Source organism: Columba livia, chromosome Z (assembly GCF_036013475.1).
Source record: "Columba livia isolate bColLiv1 breed racing homer chromosome Z, bColLiv1.pat.W.v2, whole genome shotgun sequence".
Classification (NCBI taxonomy): domain Eukaryota; kingdom Metazoa; phylum Chordata; class Aves; order Columbiformes; family Columbidae; genus Columba; species Columba livia.
The window spans coordinates 3,375,916-3,396,556 of NC_088642.1; the positions used below are offsets into that span (position 1 = coordinate 3,375,916).

General features: G+C 42.8%; 1 protein-coding gene across 1 annotated transcript in view; it reads left to right on the plus strand.

Moving 5' to 3' along the window:
• The window catches only part of LOXHD1 (lipoxygenase homology PLAT domains 1), a 154,533-nt gene that overhangs the window by 91,147 nt on the left and 42,745 nt on the right, over nucleotides 1-20,641 (plus strand). Inside the window, exons 27-33 of the mRNA XM_005500411.4 lie at nucleotides 210-326; nucleotides 5,492-5,654; nucleotides 8,175-8,329; nucleotides 8,910-9,119; nucleotides 10,511-10,634; nucleotides 15,212-15,420; nucleotides 20,368-20,553. Coding sequence (XP_005500468.2) covers nucleotides 210-326; nucleotides 5,492-5,654; nucleotides 8,175-8,329; nucleotides 8,910-9,119; nucleotides 10,511-10,634; nucleotides 15,212-15,420; nucleotides 20,368-20,553 — 1,164 coding nt within the window. The remainder of the gene's footprint in view (nucleotides 1-209; nucleotides 327-5,491; nucleotides 5,655-8,174; nucleotides 8,330-8,909; nucleotides 9,120-10,510; nucleotides 10,635-15,211; nucleotides 15,421-20,367; nucleotides 20,554-20,641) is intronic.

The following is a 20,641-nucleotide window of genomic DNA, read 5'->3' on the forward strand; positions in this document are numbered from 1 at the left end:
GCTGCTGTGCAACCAAACATACATCATACAATGGGTAAATTGTGTAGAGCAAGATTATCTCCATTTTTGGAACAGAAGTTCAGGGAAACCCTTTAGCTAAAACACAAGTCACCTGTTCTTCATGCCATGCCATAATAGTTTTTTTCCTTTTTTCTTTCTTTTTTTTTTTTTTTCATTTTGTTTGTTTGTTTGTTTGTTTGTTTCTGTAGCTGGAGGACGTTGGTGACATAATTGAAAAGATTCGCGTAGGACACACGGGTGGAGGACTGAACTCTGGATGGCATTTGGATCGTGTGACAATCCGTAGACTGTTGCCGAATGGAAAGGTAGGCTGCATATTCCAGCACTATGGAATATGTTTCCATTAGCAGCCGTTTCCATTTCCCAAAGCGCATCTTTTGTATACAAAGCATGATTAACAGTGAAAAACAACTCCCTAAAGAGCAATGCACACTAATGAACTTGCTAGAGCTCGGAGATCTGGGGACAACAAACGTGTATTACCGTGTTTTATTCTTCAAATGTTGATTGTACGACTCTGCAATCATTGACTCTTAAAGAGTGTTGTTCTTATTATACCTTCTGACTTGAATAGAGTCATTTCCTCCAGACAGTGGATGGGAGCAAATCAGAGATGTTGCTCCTCAACCTTTTGGAGGTCATCACTGCTCTTTATCTGTTGTGTGAAGGAGTGATCCGCTTGGTGGGTTTGGAAGCAATGTTATCATGACTCGCTCACTGGACTGAGAGGGGAGATTCCTGAGTTTGTGCCCATTGCTGTGCAAATGCGGCTAAAGAATTACAGGGCTGAGATGTCCCTGTCCTGCACCACTGTCACTGGACATCCCAGAGTGCCCAAGACTAACTTAGACAATGGTGGGTTTGGGTAACAGGAGAGGCCAAAACTTCATATTTCCATGTGTATTTTTGTTTCAAGTAATCACAGAGGAGTAAGTGGGAAGTGGGTTTACCATTTTAAAATAAAAAATATTATTCTGAAGCATGGACAAGAAATAATTTAATCAGTTCCTTAATTCTGAAAGAATAAATACAGGGAGACAGTACAACTAAGACAACTAAAATGCCCATCAGTGCAAGTCCCTGAATCACTCATATAAACAACATCAAGTTAAGTCCTAGGACTTTTAGTTGCTCATGTCAACAGGATCAAGGCAGTGCAGCCAGGCTGGTCAGTTTGATCTTGTCCACATAAGAAACTATTCCTTGGCACTTCTTTCAAATGAGGACTGTAGGAACAGGAATGAGTCTGGCTGCAGGGAAGTTCAGAAGAAAATCACCTCTTCAGGATGGGTTCAGAATTGGTAGCTGTGTTTGGGAACACATGGGCTCTCTTCTCTGTCTTGTCCTTTCTTCCCTTATTCCAAAGGGATATCAGCTTTCATCTCCACCTCCTTGCTAGGGTCTGCCCCCTCATGAGGTGTCTTGTGTTGGTGTAAACACAGTTTGCTTCGTCATGGTGTACCTACTTCTCATCTTGCTTCCTCCTTCAAAATTTCTCTTTGCCTCATGATTAAATCAAAGTTCTACCTCAAACCTTTCTCATCATGCCCAAGCCTTTATCCTCCTCTATAAGCTGTATATAGACAAACCCTTCCCTTGTACAGCTTCATTGGGTTAACAAACGGGATAACATTGGTTTTGGAGTTATTGTTCTCGGTCACAGGCTGGGGAAGTGCAAAGTTATGGAAACCAGGAGAAAAGACATTTCTGGGCTGCCTTTTTGTACACCTATGGGTGAATGAGTGCTTTGGGAAACTCCCAAGAGCTCACCGAAGCAAGTTGAGAGAAGGGAACGGAGCCGGGGAAGGGGCTGGAGCACAAGTGTGATGGGAGCGGCTGAGGGACCTGGGGGGGTTCAGCTGGAGAACAGGAGCTGAGGGGACACAGGGACACAAAGAAATGGCCTCAAGTTGCGCCAGGGGAGGTTGAGGTTGGATGTGGGGAACAATGTCTTCCCCAAACGGCTCTCAGGCATTGGAACAGGCTGCCCAGGGCAGTGGTGGAGTCACCATCCCTGCAGGGGTCGAAAATACACAGAGATTTGGTTCTCAGGGACATGGGTTAGAGATTGGATCTTGGTACTGTTAAGTTAACAGTTGGACTCGATGATCTTAAAGGTATTCTTCAATCAAAGTGACTCTATGAATCTATGTTTGGTGATTTTCCACTAGCCCAGAAAGGGGCTTGGGGCTGTGCGGCTCTGCATGTTTGAAGGACAGACAGTGAGAAACCTGGAAAGGTGGAGGAAGGGAGGATAACCATGAACAACTTAAAACCGGAGAGATTTACAATTCTGCTGATCTTTTGATTATGGCATGGGAAAGAAAAAAAGAAGAAAGCAAAGCACTGCGTGATGCTGCTGATCAGCCGCAGGATATTATGACATGCCACAGGATAGCAATATGCTGCCAGCGCTTCTAAAAGCTGTGCTACCTGATTAGACTGCTAAGATGTGTCTAGATGTATCTGTAATGCTGCAAAAGAAAAATGGGGTCAGTAACTTTTCAGATCAAATTGGAAGCACTTAGGTAGGAAACTAGTATTGTTGCATGCCAATAAAGCTCTGTCTTGGCATGCCAATTATGTCTGATAATTATATTTCATTTGTTACAACTTGGAGAAAGGCAAAGCACTGACTTCTAGCACACTATCATACCCTGTCTCTAGCTCAGGGCCAGGCTCAGGCTCTAGTGAAATAAATTCTGTTCAGAGCTGCGAGAGATATTTACCATGGGTGACATGAAACAGTGCACTTTACGTCACTTAAATATTAATGCAATCACTAACAAGGGAACTCCAATGAAAACTGTGGCAGTGACATGTTGATTAACAATAATGATACAATTAACTCTTGCAGTAACTGCACATTATGCCCCACTGTGCAGGCACTCAAGTCCCTGGATATCCTATCACCAAATAGACTGTGTTCACATCAATGACACACACAGCCAACATTATGAATGTTTAGGAGCAATTAAAAGCTTCTACAAGAGACATGACTGAAGTGGGAATTTCTCTGTAAAGGAGAGAGTTTTGGCACTGGAGCGTTGTTCTGGAAAGCCCTCTCTTCCCAGGGAGATACACACTATTCTTCGGCTCAGCATACACTGAAATAATACAGGTTATGTGGTCAGACAGCCAGCGCAGAAATGAAGAGGTAGTGGTGTCTGTCGGTAGTCATTAGGTGCTGTGTTTTGTTTGCACAGCACAAATAATTATTGAAAATAAAATATTTGAAATCAACCAAAAGTGCTGCCAGGTCTTTTTGACACCATTTTGTACTTGTCCTGCTCCAAACATCCTTATGGAGTTAAATGTTGCAAGCCTGGGGTTTAGCGGCACCAGTCCAGGGAACAGCAGAGAGGAGAAACAGTGTCATATTGAGGTTTGGGTTGTGCAGGTTCAAAGGATCGTTCTGCTGCAGACTCAAGTGTCTCGGAGGGGTCCATCCCTTGCAGATCAGCGTGTCTGGGATCTGTGCACGGGGACATGGTGACCTGTTCATACCAGGTAGCAGTGACCAGAATGTTCCTGTGATCTCAGATGCATGACCTTCTCCTCCCCAATGACTGTGTCCAGCAGGGCAGGATCCGGCAGCTCGAGACAGTCTGGTAGCACACAGCCATAACAATATTCAATATTACTACAGTGAGAGCTATTCCCTTATTTTACTATGTATTGATTATTTTTGAGTTTATATAGTAAAGAGAGTGAAGGAAGAATGCTGTGTTGGCTTGATAAATAATGATGTGAAAGTAATTAAGGTGGACGATATTCATATGTATGCTATACGTGAAACTGACAGCACACAGAGTACTGCAAAAAGTAGAAATGCCTTCTGCTACTCAGAAGAGAAATGGTGGAGTTTTCATTAAGGACAGGTCATATTTTTCTTCCCTGTACAGGCCACCAATTAATCTGTCAAGGTTTAACAGCAAGGTGACAATAAACCATGGCAGATGCTCTCTGTTACCCCCTCGACTTCTCCCTCCCTCTCCTTAAACAGGAAAAAGTGATAAGAAGGATAAGGAGGAAGGAAGAGAGGCTTAGACTTGCAGGGCTGGAAAAAGTTTTAAAGGCTTTACTAATGCTACTAATAAATTAAGAAAACATACAAAATATACAAAACCAGTCTTGAATGTCCCGGGGTAGAGCAGCATTTAACCAGCAGCGGCAGGGCAGGCACCCAGAAGTCCTGGGTGGGACTTCACAGCAAACAAGGACTGGATTCAGGGATGCAGAGTTTCAGGCTTTGGATCACAGGCACGGGTGGCAGGGTCCTCTTTAGATGCCAGCCATGGTCGAAAAAAGTGAGACCCTTGTGATCTCCCTCCTTTATAGGGTGTATGACACGCATAGGATGGAATACTTGGTTGGTCAGTTTTAGTCACCTGTTCTGTCTGCCCCTCTTTATGAATATGGCCATCTCAGTTGTGGGATGTGTGGAATCTTATCAGTCTTCTTGGCTGTCATAGCAATAAATCTAAACATGGGGCTTCTTCTGCATTCCATTGGTCACGCTTATCTGTTTCAGAGTGCAGTGTCCGACAAACATGTAGCTAAATTCAGAAAAGTGCAGTTACTCAGAAGGTACTTAGAAGAACTTAGCTGAAAGTAAAAATCACTGAAAGAGAGCTAGTCTTATTCTTTTAACAAAACCAGGACATTTAGTTACTGTGAGATTAAAACTACATTTTTCTTTTCCTCTTCAGACTTGCAGGCTCAGCAAGTTGCATGATGGCTCATGCCCCTTTCCTTATAGAGACATGGCCTGGGGTGCCCAGCACACAGAAAGCCGCCTGCCTCTTACCATCTTGGAGCCCTTAAAGGAGTCTGTTCTTAACGAGCAGTCTGGGATTGATTTTGTTTACCAAGTGGAAAACACATGTTCTATTGCCTTTGTTTGTCTGATGATAGAAATCATATTTGTTTCCACCACAGTGAAGTCAAAACAAAAGATCAAAAATTAAATCACTATTTTTCTCCTCTTAATGCATGCATGGGAATTGCCTGGAAACCAGCTTGAGTCAGAGACTTATGGGGCAAATCTTGAAGTATTGACTCAGAAAAAAAGCGCATTCTGACTTCAAAGGGAATGCTGCCTGAATAAGGATTGAAGAGGGATTGTAGTGTCTCAGTAAAACATGGCTTCAGTGGGAATGGTGCAGTCTTGATTAAGAATTTGCGAGATCAAAAACTGGAAAGGACAAAGATTTACTGGATTGTACAGCCTGTCTCATACAGCAACTGAGAAAACTTGGCTACATGTTCAGTGCTCCTTAGAGTCCTCAGATGTCCTCTTTCTGGAGGACCCATATTTCTGTATAGTATTTCAAGTCTGCATCTGCATGCACATGCATATATACATGAGTTGGAACACCTGCTTGCATGTCAGAGTGTGTTCAATGGGGAAATGATAACACATGTTCACTCTGTTTTGAAGAGATTATCTCTGTCATGTTTACTTCAGGGCTCAGAAACTGTCACATTTCCATGTGAAAGATGGCTTGCAAAGTCTGAAGATGACGGCGAGATCATCAGAGAACTGGTACCGTCCGATGTTTTTACTGAAAAACTCATGAAGGATGGGACACTCAAGCAGATAGAGGAAGAAGTTGAAGACCCATTAGAAGGTAATGTAATCCTAGCAGTGGGTAGGGATCTGTTAATCTGATTTTTTGGAAGAAAACACATGGATGTGTGGTTCAGGCACATGCAACACTGGTATGACTGTTCACATTTCTTTCCCTTCCTGTTCTCTGGCCTCTCTTCTACCTGAAGCACTTCTATTTAATAACAACGTTATTTTCCTGTAGGGCATTTATAAACCTGTCACAGACACCCATTTACACAGGCATAGCTTGCGCATCTCTTCTGATGCCCAACAAATTTCCTCTACCTTGTCATTGTCTTCCAGGCTCTCTAAATATCTTTATCGGTTTGCCCAGCACCACCTGTTCTGTGCACTCTGCCCCTTTCTATTCCACTCCACCAATTTGATTTGTGCTCCTCTTTCCTCTCAAAGTTCTTTTCCCTGCTGCTCTTCAGGTACATATGGACTCACTTTAAAAATGTGGCTCTAGGCAGCCAGCCCTGCCTCACCGAAGCACCTCTGGGGAGTAGGAAAGATTCTTATGCAGTTCTGAACCCATCTTATAAAGTGTTCACATCCAGTAATGGGTTCTCCTGGTAGGGGAAGCAACTCAACAATGACTGGTTTCATCCTAAACTGGTTTCTTATGTTCCTAACTCCTTCTTCTAGGATCTACCTTACATTCTTGGTTCTTGCATCTGGCAACAAGATGATTCAACAGAGAAGATGATTTCTCTCCCCGTTTCATTTCTCTCAGAGTCTGATTTACATTTACAGTGCACCATTGTCAGGGTGGAATTCATACAGATTATAAGTGTTTTCCACTGCCAGGGGAAGAGCTGCCTTGCTGTAAGGAAGGCTGTACCCTCTGCACTGTGTTCTTAGAAGAGGACAGTGTGCTCCTTCCTCCTGTTTGGAACTGTGTGATAGCTCATGGGAGATTTTTTTTCCCATGGATTTTTTTTTCCATTTCCATTTTAATATCCATTAATAAGATGGGTGACTGATAGCCATTTGTGTGACATTTTCTTTAACTTATTAACTTCTGTTGTTTTACCTTACGTTAGTTACTATGTCTTAACTAACCTGGGTTACTCATTTTTAGCTTCTAAAGGCAAAACCTTAAAGCACATTTTACAATCTGTGGAATGGAGCTTCTGGAAAACTGAAGGTTTCCTTTGGCTGGGAGCTAGGGCTAAGTTTGTGATCTTCTGCTTTAGATATAAAATATCTGGGACAGGAATTATATCTTCTGCATCTCTGTGAGTCCTCATACATCTCGGGCACTGACGCAGTGTAAATGACAGCAACAGAAAATCAGCTTGTGGTATTCTGAGGATCATGTTTTACATAGTAGACTACATTTCATTCCTGCAGGTCTCTAGAACTGGCAAGCAAAACCCAAAGAAGGTAACATTGTTAAGTGGCTAATTGCACTGGCTAATTAGACTGTGTGTGTTGCTTCCTTCACTACTGATGTAGTAGTTGTCTCTCAAATTCAAAGCTGTAAGTCTGTAGGACACAATGTGAAGAGGCAAACCAGAAAACCTGGCATTGCACCTAACCTGATGAGCAACCATGATCCACTTCTTACAGAAATTGATGGAAACCCCCCATGGAGACTGAAGCAGAATAGGCCCTGTTTTACAGGGGAAAATGGGTACAGAAGACAACATAGACATACTCTTTTGTGCTGTTAATGTACAAAGAAGAATCCTTGCTAAGACTTTGTGCCTCTTCATCAGTTATATTGCCCTGGGATTTGCAAGGAGCTATTCTCTAGGGCTTCTATGCCACCAGAGTAATCAGGGACTTGTACAGTTCCTAATTGTTTTCCTGGAGAGGATGCTTTCAGTAACTGTTTGTTTTCCATGTGTAATCAGGAAAAGAGTAGCAAAATAAAAATAGGAGTATACCACAGGTTTAGTAAAGCACTTTACTGAAGATTTGATGAGGTTTTATTGGATCGTCATTGAGCACGATAAAGAGAAAGGGTACTTAAAACAGTATTGCTCCAACGCTTGCTTAATTAAATACTGTCTCAGCAAAAGGACCCAGAAACCTGTTCTCTCCTTCTGTTTGGGGAATATATAGAGATACAAGCCATTAACTCTGGTAGTAATTGCACATCTGAATCCCAGGAGTTTGTTTATAGAAGATGGAATATTAAGAATTCACAACAGTGAATCACTTGTTTTCAGATTTATGTCCCTTGAGCCCCAGAATGAAAAGTGCAGAGTTCCCTCAGCTCTATCGACATGGCATCCAGTAATAACCGTAATGATTCTTTGCATTTTTAGCTGTGCACTGTGTGATCAAAGCATTACACAGGCATTGATTAGATGGAAATAAGGAAAGTCAGCAAATTCCAGCCCAGTGATTCCCCAACTTTTGGATCATTACTAGAAGTGTAGAAGGAGGAACCATATGGGATTTTAAACCTCCAAGAATTTAGTGATGTTAGAAAGTTTGAGGATCATTTTCTTAGGTAAACTCAGCATCTAAGATAGGTCTTGATAACTCACCTGTCCAGTAATCACATCTCCATTTCTTTCTGCAGTTCACACATATAAGATAAGTGTGTTTACTGGAGATATCTACGGCGCTGGGACAGATGCTAATGTTTTCCTAAATATCTATGGGGATCTGGGCGACACAGGAGAGAGAAAGCTCAGCAAATCTGAAACGAACTTCAACAAGTTTGAAAGAGGACAGGTACAAATGCAATGTGTTAATACCAGTTTTGCGGTCTTTAACTTAACAAGTCTATGACTGTTTTTATGGGCTGAGCTTTCCTATGAGGGATGGAGTGATTGATTCCACTTACCATGTGGGGACAGGACATAAACTGCATCTGTGTTTCACAAAATAACTCCAAAAGTGGTCAGTCCGTGAGTCTTATTCACAGCCTCATATGGAGATTCTCAGACATAATAATAGCAAAAGTGATCTTATCTGGGTTGTCCATACCAATCTAACTGGATTATAAAGAAAAGTCCTACTTAGACTGAAAAAACAGGATGTAAAATTCCAGGAATTCAATATTGTAATTGGTTGTAAAAGTGACGTTTTGTACAGCTCCCCTGGCAGCAGAAACAAGCTTCAAAACACTTCCCTGCAGAACAGTTTCAGCATACAGAGTTACCTCTATAGACAGCTACAAAGCTTTTAACTAAATGCCATCATGTGAGATGGAGTTTAAACACCTATTGTGCTCTGTAGTCTCTGCTTTTGTTGGGCAGATGATCTGTTGAGAGCTCGTTAATAGAAGCAGCTTCTCTTGAACTCTCTGCAGGAGGACACGTTCACCATACAGGCTGTGGACCTTGGCATTTTGTACAAGATCAAGATTCGTCATGACAACAGCATGTTCAGCCCTGACTGGTTCCTGGAAAAGGTAGAGATCCTGGATGAGACGACAGAGGAGTCATTCATTTTCCTCTGTGAGCGCTGGCTCTCCAAAAAGAAAGAGGACAAGAAGATAGAGCGTACGCTTTATGAACAGGTATGGCGACAGCTCAAGGCTCTGATCCCAACCCACTGGTACTAATAGATATAAAACGACTGAATATCTGGCTGAAGCCCAAGCCAGATCCTTAGGGACTTGTGCTTTTTGACTTGTCCAAAATTATTTCATAATTTTCAGACAAGTGCTGAAAGTATGGCCACTCTCAGCCCACTATCAACAGCTCTATAATTTGCAGTTTCAACAGGAAACTCTAGGAGTCTAAGTGAAACTTTTCATGTGAGAGACAAAGTACTTTGCTGATTCACCACAGAGTGTATTTCCCTGCTGCTGTCCTTGCTGTGCCCCACAAAGTAGGTTAGTTAGGGGTCGCACCATTCAAAGTCCTCAGGCCAAAATATTGGGTCCTTTGACTTCATACTCATTGGACCAGACAGGTTTATCTTTTCAGCAGCTTTTTCACCAATGCCAAATAAAAAATCTAGTTTCTCTGCTACCAATCAAAGTGTCAAATGTTTTTAGTGAAATGTCCTTTCTGCTTGCACATTCTCTGCTGCTTTAGCAGGCTAATATAGCTAATTGGAATTCGAGGTGCATACACTAATTAAAATTAGCAAACAAGATTAATAGACCTCTCTTGCTACAGTGAGGCTGATTATAAGTCCATTGTATCTAAGGAGTCCGCTTTGCAAAATACGCTGACATTTTAATTGACAGTTACCACTAAAATTACCATCAATGAAATTGGGCCAGACTAATTTTGAATACAACAGAAGAGACATAAGAAGAGTTACACCATGGATGAGTACTGCCATATGCTCCCTCATAAAGTTGCGGCAACAATGCTATGAATTTTTGTGGTCACACTTACCCTGTTGCTCATATTAATTCATAATGAAGAAAAGCTAGTCCCTTTTATTTTTTTAATTCTGCAATTGTGTGGTAAGAGCCTCATATTTATTGGATGACACTGAGCACATCTACACTAACCGCTCAAATATAATAGATGTTTCATACCATTGAGCTTTGCAATACTCTCTGTCTTATGCCCTTTGGCCTTTACTGTGTCAATTACTGTGACACCACGGAGTGTGCCCTGATAAGCAAATCTGGCACCGTCTCATCCACCTGAATTTTCTGTGGCCATTGCTCACACAGGTAGCAGAGAAAAGTCACAACACACCATTAAAGTCCATTATATATTCTTTTATTATAACATGCACCCAAAATGACCTGTCAAGTTTTCCAATGAAGTATATTAATGACTTGCAGTAAATTACAAGTAGTGATTATTTGAGTTATACTGAACAAAGAGCTAACTGGGGAACTACAGGGATTTCTTCTCATGTTGTTCTTGGAGGCACATGGGAACAACTGACAACACTTGAGCAGTCAACCTCATTACCCTCCCATACATGCCTTCTAACTAGAGCTATGATGGTGAGCGGAACAGCCTGGACGGCTCATCTCTCAGTGTGTCGAGTCAGGACAGCAACACAAACCTGAAGGAGACGAAAAAATCCAGCTTGGTCAAGGCGGCAGAAGAAGGATCACGTGAGTGAGCACCGTGTTTGATTGCACGCATGCATGAGTTCTTGGCTTTCAGTGCTTGAGAGGTTGTGCTTGTCCTGGTGAAGAACAAAAAGAGGCAGAACAACAAATTGCTCCTCTGCATCTTGTGTTGTGATGGTTTTGGGAAAGGCTGGATCAAGGCTTGTGTTCCTGTGTTTGCTGCTTTTCCAATAGATCTCCAACGCCAACAGTGGAACAAGCCATGGAGCTCACAGCAACTTCAGTGTTTTCAAAACTCTTTTTTCTCTCCTGTGGAAATCTGTGATATTGTAGCTTGTCAGAGTTAACTTCTCCATTGCCAGCAGGTGTAAGTTCTCCAAATAGCGTGGTGCTCTGGACAGTGTGACAACATTGGCAGGTAGGTGGTTATTCAAGGGTACGTTGTTTTCTGTCACGGTGAGATAAAAGACACAGAGGACCTCTATGGGCAACTGCAATAACAAGTCATATCCCTTATATGCCTAAAGTTAGTTGAGCCCATCCATAGCACCAAATCTGGAAAACGGGCCAGTTCAGAACAACCATAAGGCCTCTTCAGAAAATAACCCATAGACCTGAAGAATCATACTGCCTCTTCCTCCTCCCCTACCACCAACTTCATTGAGGACATTGCACTCCAGAGGTGGGAAGAAGTGACACTCCTCTCTGAACAATGGGGTTTGATGCAATTAGGGGAAGAATTTACGCAAGTTTTGTATAAATTTGTCTGAAGTGTCCTTCAAAAGCTCCAAAGCTCTTTGCAGTGAGAGGGACACCAGACAAGTCAGACATGTTATCACCAAAAGAGCCTCCCTTGGACTATCAGAGGCTCTTTCACACATGATTCTCTTAAGTATCTCTTGTTGCTGATGTCAGCTTTTGTTTTTCCTCCTGTGTCTCTTTCACCTACTCAACATGATGTCTCATGTAGCATATTAGATCTGAATTACCAAACAAGGTTTTGAATTTCTTGAGACCTTACTTGCCACACTTTAGCCAGGCTGGTAGTGACTCATCAACGAGGATGTTTGTTTAATATGAATTTTAATGTGATTTATTTTAGAATCCTTCAGGTTTTTTCCTTGCAACATGTAGCTGTGTCAGAGCAGCTGTTGGGTTGGGAGGGGAGTGGGATATGGGGAGTGGAGGAAGAGTACTGGTAATTCTCTTGGCTCTCAAAAAACAAGTGCTCAGGCAAGATTTTTCTAAATGGTGGGTTGTCTTATAATTGGGTAAAAGAGAGGGGTCTGACAACATTGTCACTGAAAGACAAGGAGTCTGTGGACTCTAGACTGAAGTTCTTGGTCAAAGAACTGATGGAAACAGTCGATGGGTCTAATGTAGAGTTTCATCTTTAGGCTCTGATTCCAGAGAAAAAGCACAGCTGAATAGAAAAGAAAAATGTGTTTCTGGATTGCAATTTATAACAGGTGCAATGCGCCGGACCGTGTCTTCAAAGGCCAGCTTTCATGCAGTGTGGCTGCTCTTGCTCGGTTGTGTCCGATACAAAGTGTGAAAGTTGTGCAGGTTTTGTTTCTGTCCTGGCTGTGAATGAAGCCTGAGAGATCAGTGTCCATCAGCTGAAGTTGACCTCTGTGGAAAACTTTCCAAGTCTATCGATATTTCCTTATAACTTCATTACCACATAGATGTATTTTTCTTTGCATTTATGTACCCTTTGATTAACCACCTCTGTCTTCCGGGACAATGACCTATCATCTAAATTACACCTACATTGTCATCCTATATGGGGTCTTTTAGGATTGGATTAAAAATTTAGATGCACAGTTAAGATACCATGTTATAACAAGGAACTGAACGGCAGCTGATTCACAGTTGCTGCCTATATATGTGCTCTTAGTCCACAGCAAGTGCAAAATAATTAAACTTACCATAAACTTCCATGGTAAGCCAAGTGTAAAATGATGTAAATTGGCTTAGGAGTTTAAGATAGCTTTCACTGATGTGGTCCAAGAGGACTCACAGAAATTGTTACTGCAGCTCAGCTGATGCCCAGTAGCTTGTGATGTGATGCGATGTGATACCTGGGTTGCATGTCCTATGCCTTTAAGTTGTGAAGCAGACATAACGCTGCACGTTGCTTAACGTGGTCTGCAACCCATGTGTCTCGGGGCAATCTTCTTTTGTAATCCCGTATTGTGTTCAAATGAAAAATGAGTGATTCCCATGTTCCTTCTGATAATACTTCTGTGGTGAGACAATGGATAACATCTGCCACGTTGGCATTCCCTGTAGTTTCACAAATAATGGGTAAAACATCAGCATCTCCCATGAGAACCCATCTCCAGCAGATCTGGGATAGTTCCCATCATCCCCATTGTACCAGGGTGGTCTTTCTCCTCTGAGTCCTGGATCTTGTCATTGCCACTATCTCTGTTGCAGTAACACGGCCCCACTAAGGAAACTGCATCTTGAAGGAAAAGCAGATAAGATGAACCATGTGGGCCAGACAGATGGCTCCTGAACTGGATAAAAAGCCAGCTGTTAATTAGTTGATTAGGGTAGGTGGTATTGGGAAAGAGAGTGGCGGTTTGAGCAGCCCAGATCTGACTGTCCCATGCTCAGATGGTGAACACCTCTGAGGGGCAAGAGGTGATGTGAGGATGGAGCACAGAGAGAAGTCCTGTTGACCAGGAACCTGCTTTGTTCTGAACTTTGTGCTGGAAGAAAACACTGAGGGTGGTGTGGTCTACATTCCTAATGAAACCCAACCCCCTGTGGGGGGGACATGTGCCCTTGAACACTCTGAAATCTGTGCAGGGACTCACGGAAACAGAGGGTGAAGGGAAATGGGATGGAGGACCTGTTGTGTCCTGCTGTGGCTGTGTTTTGCATTCTTCCATGCCTGAAGAACTATGGAGTCCCAGAGAAGAGACAGACAATAGAGCAGGGAGATAAACAAATTAAACAATCACTTTTCTAGTTTTTAGAGGAAAAAACAACAAACAGTGTTTCCTGCTATCCAATAGCAAGTTGCTCTGTGTCTCTGTATCCATTATTTAAAGTGGGAAATGATAACAATTTCTTATATAGGTGTTTCAAACACTTTGGCTCAAGGACATAACGTCAATTGGAAACGCTGGTAGTTCTGTCACAGGAGAACAGGGTAAAAACTGCATAAAAGAAAATTTTGTCCCTACTTAAAATAATGCTTTGTTTAAAACAGGAGTCTGGCACTGTTTTAAATGTGACCCCCGCCAACATATTCTTATAAAATCTGTCTTGCTTACAGCTAAATCATTTCTCCTGCTAATACGAGCAGCTTCAATGGTTATTTTGTGAAGAATGTGTTGCATATCATTATGCTGATGTGCACACTGAGATGTAAATGATACCATAAAGGGAAGAATAAGTTTTGCCTAATCATCAGTTCACTTTGTGTTGATACACAAAATCCTCAAACTGGGGCTGCATGATTCTCTTTGGGTTCTCCTCTGTCCAGAGGTAAGAACGGATATGGTCAGCAGGAATTAATGTCTCCCCTGATACTGCACATATTTTCTGAGCTTGATGTGAGTTTCCGTTATAATCCCCACCCCAAAAATGTTGTTAGTCATCATAAAGCAAACTTAGATGCCAATCTTGGATGATGTGAAAGCCAACCAAGTATTTGTAAAGGTTTATAAGCCACTTGCTTAAATCGAAAAAGTGATGATGAAGCCAGGCTGAGTTTTGAGTCTGTGACAAGGCAAGTTTCAGAGTTCTGATTCTTGTCAGAACACTCTGAACAGCCCTGCACAAATGTTCTGAGAAATCAAGCGAGTATTCAGCGTCTAATTCTGCACTGCCTGCTCGGTTTACCCAAATGAGCTTTTGGAAAGCGCTTGAAAAGCAGTCTGGCGCTTCCTCCCTTTTAACAGCTGAACTGAAATTTCTGGAAAACACAGAAAAACCTGCTGAGTCACAAGCCTTGGCCCAAAGGTCTTTCCCCTAATCAACATTATTATGTAATGTATAACATTCTTGAGAGATCTACCTCTAACACAAGGATTATTCATAGTTTGCCTGGATTTGCAAAGGGATGCTGAAACGCTGAACCCCACAGATCACAGCAATCCTTGAATTAAGCCCAAAGGAGAACACTTGCAGTTGTACTGGGACAGTACAACAGTGCTGCTTTACCTTGAAGCCAGCATATGTTTATTTGCCTTTGTTGAATGGTGACCATATGATCACTTTGGTCTAACTGCCTATTTAAGACTCAGGTGCTCTACCTCATCTTCAGGAAGATCTCTTGGTGTAAATAAGGATTCAAGACCTCCGCTGTTCTGTCATCTATTAGGAAGAAATCTGGACTTATAAACTCCTTGTATCCAGTAGCATTGTCAGGAGAAATTAACCCTTGCAGAACTTGGTCCTAAGTGTGTACGGTAAAGCAGTCTTCTGTGCACATTTGTATCTCAATGCAGCCTGTTGTTATCCACTATCCAAATGACTTTGATGGGATGTGAACCTATTTAGCTGCTCCCTCTGATGGGACAGGTCCCTGGTTTTCCGAAGTCTCATGTAAATATGCATGTGTGTGGCTTCTCTGATGATTAAACCTCTGCTTGTTGCAGTGATCCCGTACCACATCACTGTGACGACAGGCACGGAATATGACTCCAGCACCGACAGCCGCGTGTACATCATCATCATGGGTCCCCAGAAAGTGCAGACAGAGAGGCTGTGGCTGGATCTCCCAGAAGGAAAAGACGAGTTTGCAGATGGCTCCGTGGAGAAATTCTCTGTTTGGGGCCTTGATGTTGGAGAGATCAAAAAAGTGGAGGTACTTTGTGGGCAGACACTGGAGGTGTATGAAATGTGTGGCCAAATAAAGCACGTGTTCCTGTTGTTCTTAGCAGTGATGGAAAGGCAGTAAGGTTTGAAAGGAATGTAAACAGGGATGAACTAATGAGATCTCACATGTGTCTGATCCTGAAAATAAGTCCACTTTACATCTCACAAAAACAACAACCTTGAGAGGCAGAAGATGATTTTGAATTATAAGGAAGTTGAAATATGTCCCAATTTTGTCCCGTCTCTGGCACTGTTTTTTCTTGGTCAAGCCCAGTTATTGATAGATGCAATGAAGGTTCCCAGGACACAGACCTCTATCAGTCTTTTTCCTAGTTGATTTTTACACTGTTTCTAGTTGGGTTTCATAAATTCTGCCTGCAGTGAGGAACACATCTTGTGTGATTTCCTGGCTAAACATGAAAATTGTTTTTACAGCTTGGAGGACTCAGGCTTAGAGAAGAAAATTAATCATTGTCCATAAGTAACATACACAAATAGATTTGAGTACAGCAGCCATTCTTTTCTACTGTGGCTCAGAAAGACAGAATTTGCACAGACTTTCCATCACTGAGCGTAAACTTCAGATGAATCCTCCAGCACATTTATATATGTCATTCTTGTTTCATATGGCAGTTCCAACTACTGAAAGCCTGCTCCAGCCCCCAAGAGCTGAAACCCACAGCATCTGAGGGCTTCAATAGCCAGGTTAATCTTATTTTTACCCTGTGCCCTGTGTTGCAGTAATCTTAGCTGTTGCTGTTCATGCTATTCAGAGGCAGACGAGTGAAAGAAATGTAAAAACAGAAATCCCCCCCAAATTCAAAATTCTTTGCAGTTGTATGTCCTGCTGTAGCAGCTGATAGACTGAAGCACTCCCATTAGTTCTCACGCAAGCAGTGCATTCTGATGCTTAGAGAAGCCTCTGTACTAGATTAAAGCTTATTATCAAGCCATTTTCTTAATGCACTCCAAGTGGCTGCTTATTATAAGTATTAGTGGCACTTTCTATCTAGCCATCTTTAGGTCAAACTTTGAAAGCGAAGCAAGTACAGAAATACTTCTCCTCCAGACTGTGTGCACTTGGAAACAGCCATGTGCCTCGAAAAGGAGGGAGAAAAAATCCAGTATAATCCCCAAGTGTCAGAGAGACAGATAATGCTGCATGAAGAAAGAAATAGACAGGGAGGCTGGAAAAGAGGCAAGTGAGTAGGGTGGGGAAGGGGCAGGGAGTGGGAGAAAGTAGGAGCAGACAGTTGGAAAAGCAAGGAAAATGAATACTTTTTGAAGGACTACAAATGAGAAAGAAGAGAGAAGGTTTTGAATGAAATGCAGACAATACATACATATAATATAGCTTTGAAGATGGGTGATGTTCGTTTGCACTCTTTCACCCCTGTTCTCAGTGATCTCAATAGTCTGCTGCCTCCCCTCTTGCTCATTTTTCCCTTTTAGTTCATAACCCCCCAGCTCGTGGCTGGGGGAGCCGTCTGCTCCTGACCTTCTGCCTTCCTTCATGCAGTGCCCTCTGCTTGGAAGGTGTCTCCTTGTTGATCCATGTCTCAACAATGACATCGATGTAAGTCTGCCGTGGTTGCCATGGAATCAGTCCATGTTTTCCTTGTAGAAAATTGCAGTGTTCAGGGACAGTGAAGGAAATTGCTAGTTCTCAGATTTGGAATTTGGCTGCTTCTGGAAGAAAGCAAGAAGTCCTGAATATGAGTTACCATATGAAAATAGTGTAGCATGGGGAGTAAGTTTCCTGAAACCATCTATACAACCCAGGCAGCAGACCGCAGGATTTACTAAGAGCACGATGCCACTTTTAGTTTGGTATTTATTATTCTCTTGCTGCAAATATACCACAGCAAAAGCAGAAGCAGTGGAACATGAAGTAATTTGAAAGGGGCCCATTTATACCTGTCTTGTAAGTCTAGAGGTAGAATATTCACTACTGATGTACTTTAATAGACATGCTGACATGAAAATAAATAATACAACTTATGGGTATAGGCACTTTACACTATGTTCTTAAAACAAGTTTTATTATCTCTTCTCCTAATGAAGAAAAGTATTGCTATTGCTCAACTGCCCTTGCTGCAGAGAGACACAGGCAGGATAAGAAGGGTCCTGCACTGGTATGCATTTCTAAGCCATTTCTGGTTCAGAACCTTTCTCCATCATAAAGACAAAGAACGGTGACGGACTGTAAAGTCTTGCAAGTCCAGTCCCTCCCTGTCTAGGGACACATGATCTTGGAAGATGCTCAGGTGTCTCTAATAGTCTCTGCACCTTCCAAAATAAGCAAGAAATTCCATTTTTTGCATCACAGAATCACAGAATGTCAGGGGTTGGAAGGGACCTGGAAAGCTCATCCAGTGCAATCCCCCCATGGAGCAGGAACACCCAGATGAGGTTACACAGGAAGGTGTCCAGGCAGGTTGGAATGTCTGCAGAGAAGGAGACTCCACAACCTCCCTGGGCAGCCTGGGCCACCCTCACCCTGAAGAGGTTTCTTCTCATATTTAAGTGGAACCTCCTGTGTTCCAGTTTGTACCCATTGCCCCTTGTCCTCTCGTGGGTTGTCATGAAGAGCCTGGCTCCATCCTCGTGACACTCACCCTTTATATATTTATAAACATTAATGAGGTCACTCCTCAGTCTCATCTTGTTTTCCTTCTATCTACTGCTCAAATTCTCTCTCATTTTCCCCTGCTGTTTGGTTTGGTTTCAATGTGATTGTGAGCTGCCTAGTGCAAATTGTGCATCCTAGTCTTGGTGAAGTACTCAACAGTCCCTTAAGGGCAGTGAGACTGAGGTACAAAGCTTTTCAAACAGCCCAATCATCTAGCTGCCTTTGGAATTCTGTTATTCTAACTTATTTCAAACATCTGAGCCCAAACAACCTCTTTTGATGCTGGTATGCATGTCCAAGATACACTCCTGGTGTGGCTGCGATTCAGATCATTAGCTGTATTGGCATGGTCTATCTTAAGATTTGCTTGGAACAAAAGAAAGACAAATCCCAGCACTTTGCTCTAAAAGACCAGCCACAAGGAAGACTCAGCGTTGCACAAGTTTATCTCAGACTTCACGACGTTGTTCTTGGAACTGTAGGAAATATGTTGGTGGGCAGGTTATCCAAAGCAAGTGGATGTGCAGGATGCTTCCTTCTGCCCAGTCACTCGTACCCAAGTAGTTAAAGGCTGCTATGAAAATCTGGTACTCAGCAATGTCTTGGAACGGTGCTTTAGGAGGTGACTGTAGCAAACCCAAAAGAGCAGCAGCCTTTAGTGAGCTCATTGAGATTTTCCCTCTGGCTGCTCTGTCCTTGCTTCACTGCAGAGACATTGATCTGAACTTTCCCCACCGTGTCATCTGTACCGTCCTGCAACGGGTCCCGAGAGGCCCTGTGCAGACTCTCAAAGGAGCTTTGGGTTTGGAGAAGGGCATCCAAGCTGGCAGAGGGGGAATGGGAAGGAAAGCGTTATATTTCCATTCACTTCACACCCCAGGAATCTGAGAATTAATGCATCCATTGTAGGCTTGAATTTCCCTAGTGGTTAACTCTAATTTTCTGCAGCTGCACAGACATTGGTATAGCAATAATATTCCTAATAACAGTGATGGCTGAGACAGATAAAAAAGATCACTTGGTTTGGGGGGAAAAAAGATAACCACAGATATATCACCCTAGATGAACCTGTTATTAAAAATTATTTTCTGAGCAACCCAAAACATCCTAATTAGAAACAAAACTAGTGAGAGCTAAGGACCTCATTTTCCTAGTGACAACACAAACAACTCTTGCTCCTGAAAATAATGAACTGTAGGTAGCTTTTTTATTCAGTCTTTTATGTAAGAATAGCTCATTGACAGGACTGGTTGACTGAGTTTTGTATGTCGGCTGGGATACATAATTATGCTTATAAGTCTGCCCCAAGATGAATTGCCCATGCTTTTTAAGAAGGATACACACAGTTTCTTGGGGAAGCTTGCCCCATCAGTATCCTTTCACTGCAGATATACCTGTAGGAGCATTGCTTGTCGCTCTTCATGGTCTTTTCCAGACTAAGCTCCAGGTGAGCTTTGGCTTTCCTAACCTCAGCCCTGCAGACATGAGCAGTGTCTTTGTACTTTTCAGGTCCCCTGTCCCTGCTGCCACGCCTAGTATTCTTTCTTACTCCGTTTGATTTTTGTCAGGAGCCCCTTGTTCCTTCACGCAGTCTTGTGTGACTTCCTGCTCTCTAGGATGGACTATTCTTGAGCTTGGAGGAGGTAGTCCTTGAAAATCAACCAGCTACAGATGTTAACTCCATCTGTTGGTGCCTGTACAAACACGGAGCTCTTGCAGCTTAAGGAGATGGGAAGCAGAGGAACAGCCTCATACACATAGTTGAATTAGATGACGTTTTGTGAGGGAAAGAGTGTTTGAATAAAGCATGTCAGTGTTTGCCTGGCTGTGCCTTCCACCTTGGCTATGAAGCTTTGAGTAGTCAGTTCTAAGTGCTGCAACAGCAGTGGAAGGGGTTGGAAAGACAAAGGAATGGGTCTGCAGAGATCAGCAAACTAGCAAATGGAGGTCAACGGAGAAGAACTAGAGTAGTAAGAGACTGGACGTGTGTTCATGGAGATCAGTCCAGTCTACCTTGCTTACTTTTGGGAATGGCAATGTCGTAGCTTCCCTTGTGCTCAGCAGATGATGACTTGAGCTTCCTTTGTCCATGTCAGCTCCCATGTACACTGATGTCTTCCCCACTGGACAGCAATGGCACAAACCACTTCACAGCTCTCTCCATTCCACTGTGGAAGTGGTTTGTGTGACAGTATATGTAGTCAACACCCTCAGTCCCTCCTCACTGGCTAAAAAAACGATCAGGTTCTCTCTTCTGAAGAAATCCCCTTGAACCAGCAGGTGTTTTCTTGCTGACTCTTACAGGTGGGGCATGACGGTGCTACTCCTGAGAGCTGCTGGCTGGTGGAAGAGCTCAACATTGTCGTGCCCACCAAAGGTGTCATGTATAACTTTGTTTGTAAGTGCTGGCTGGCCAGAGACAAAGGTGACGGACTCACCTCACGAATCCTCAACATCTTGGATGCTGACTGTATTAACATTGGCCTCAAGGTAAGCACTAGGCTCATCTTGTGTCTTTAGCTGCTGCATGAGGGGGGACCTTACTGCTTTTTACAACTACCTGAAAGGGGGTTGTAAC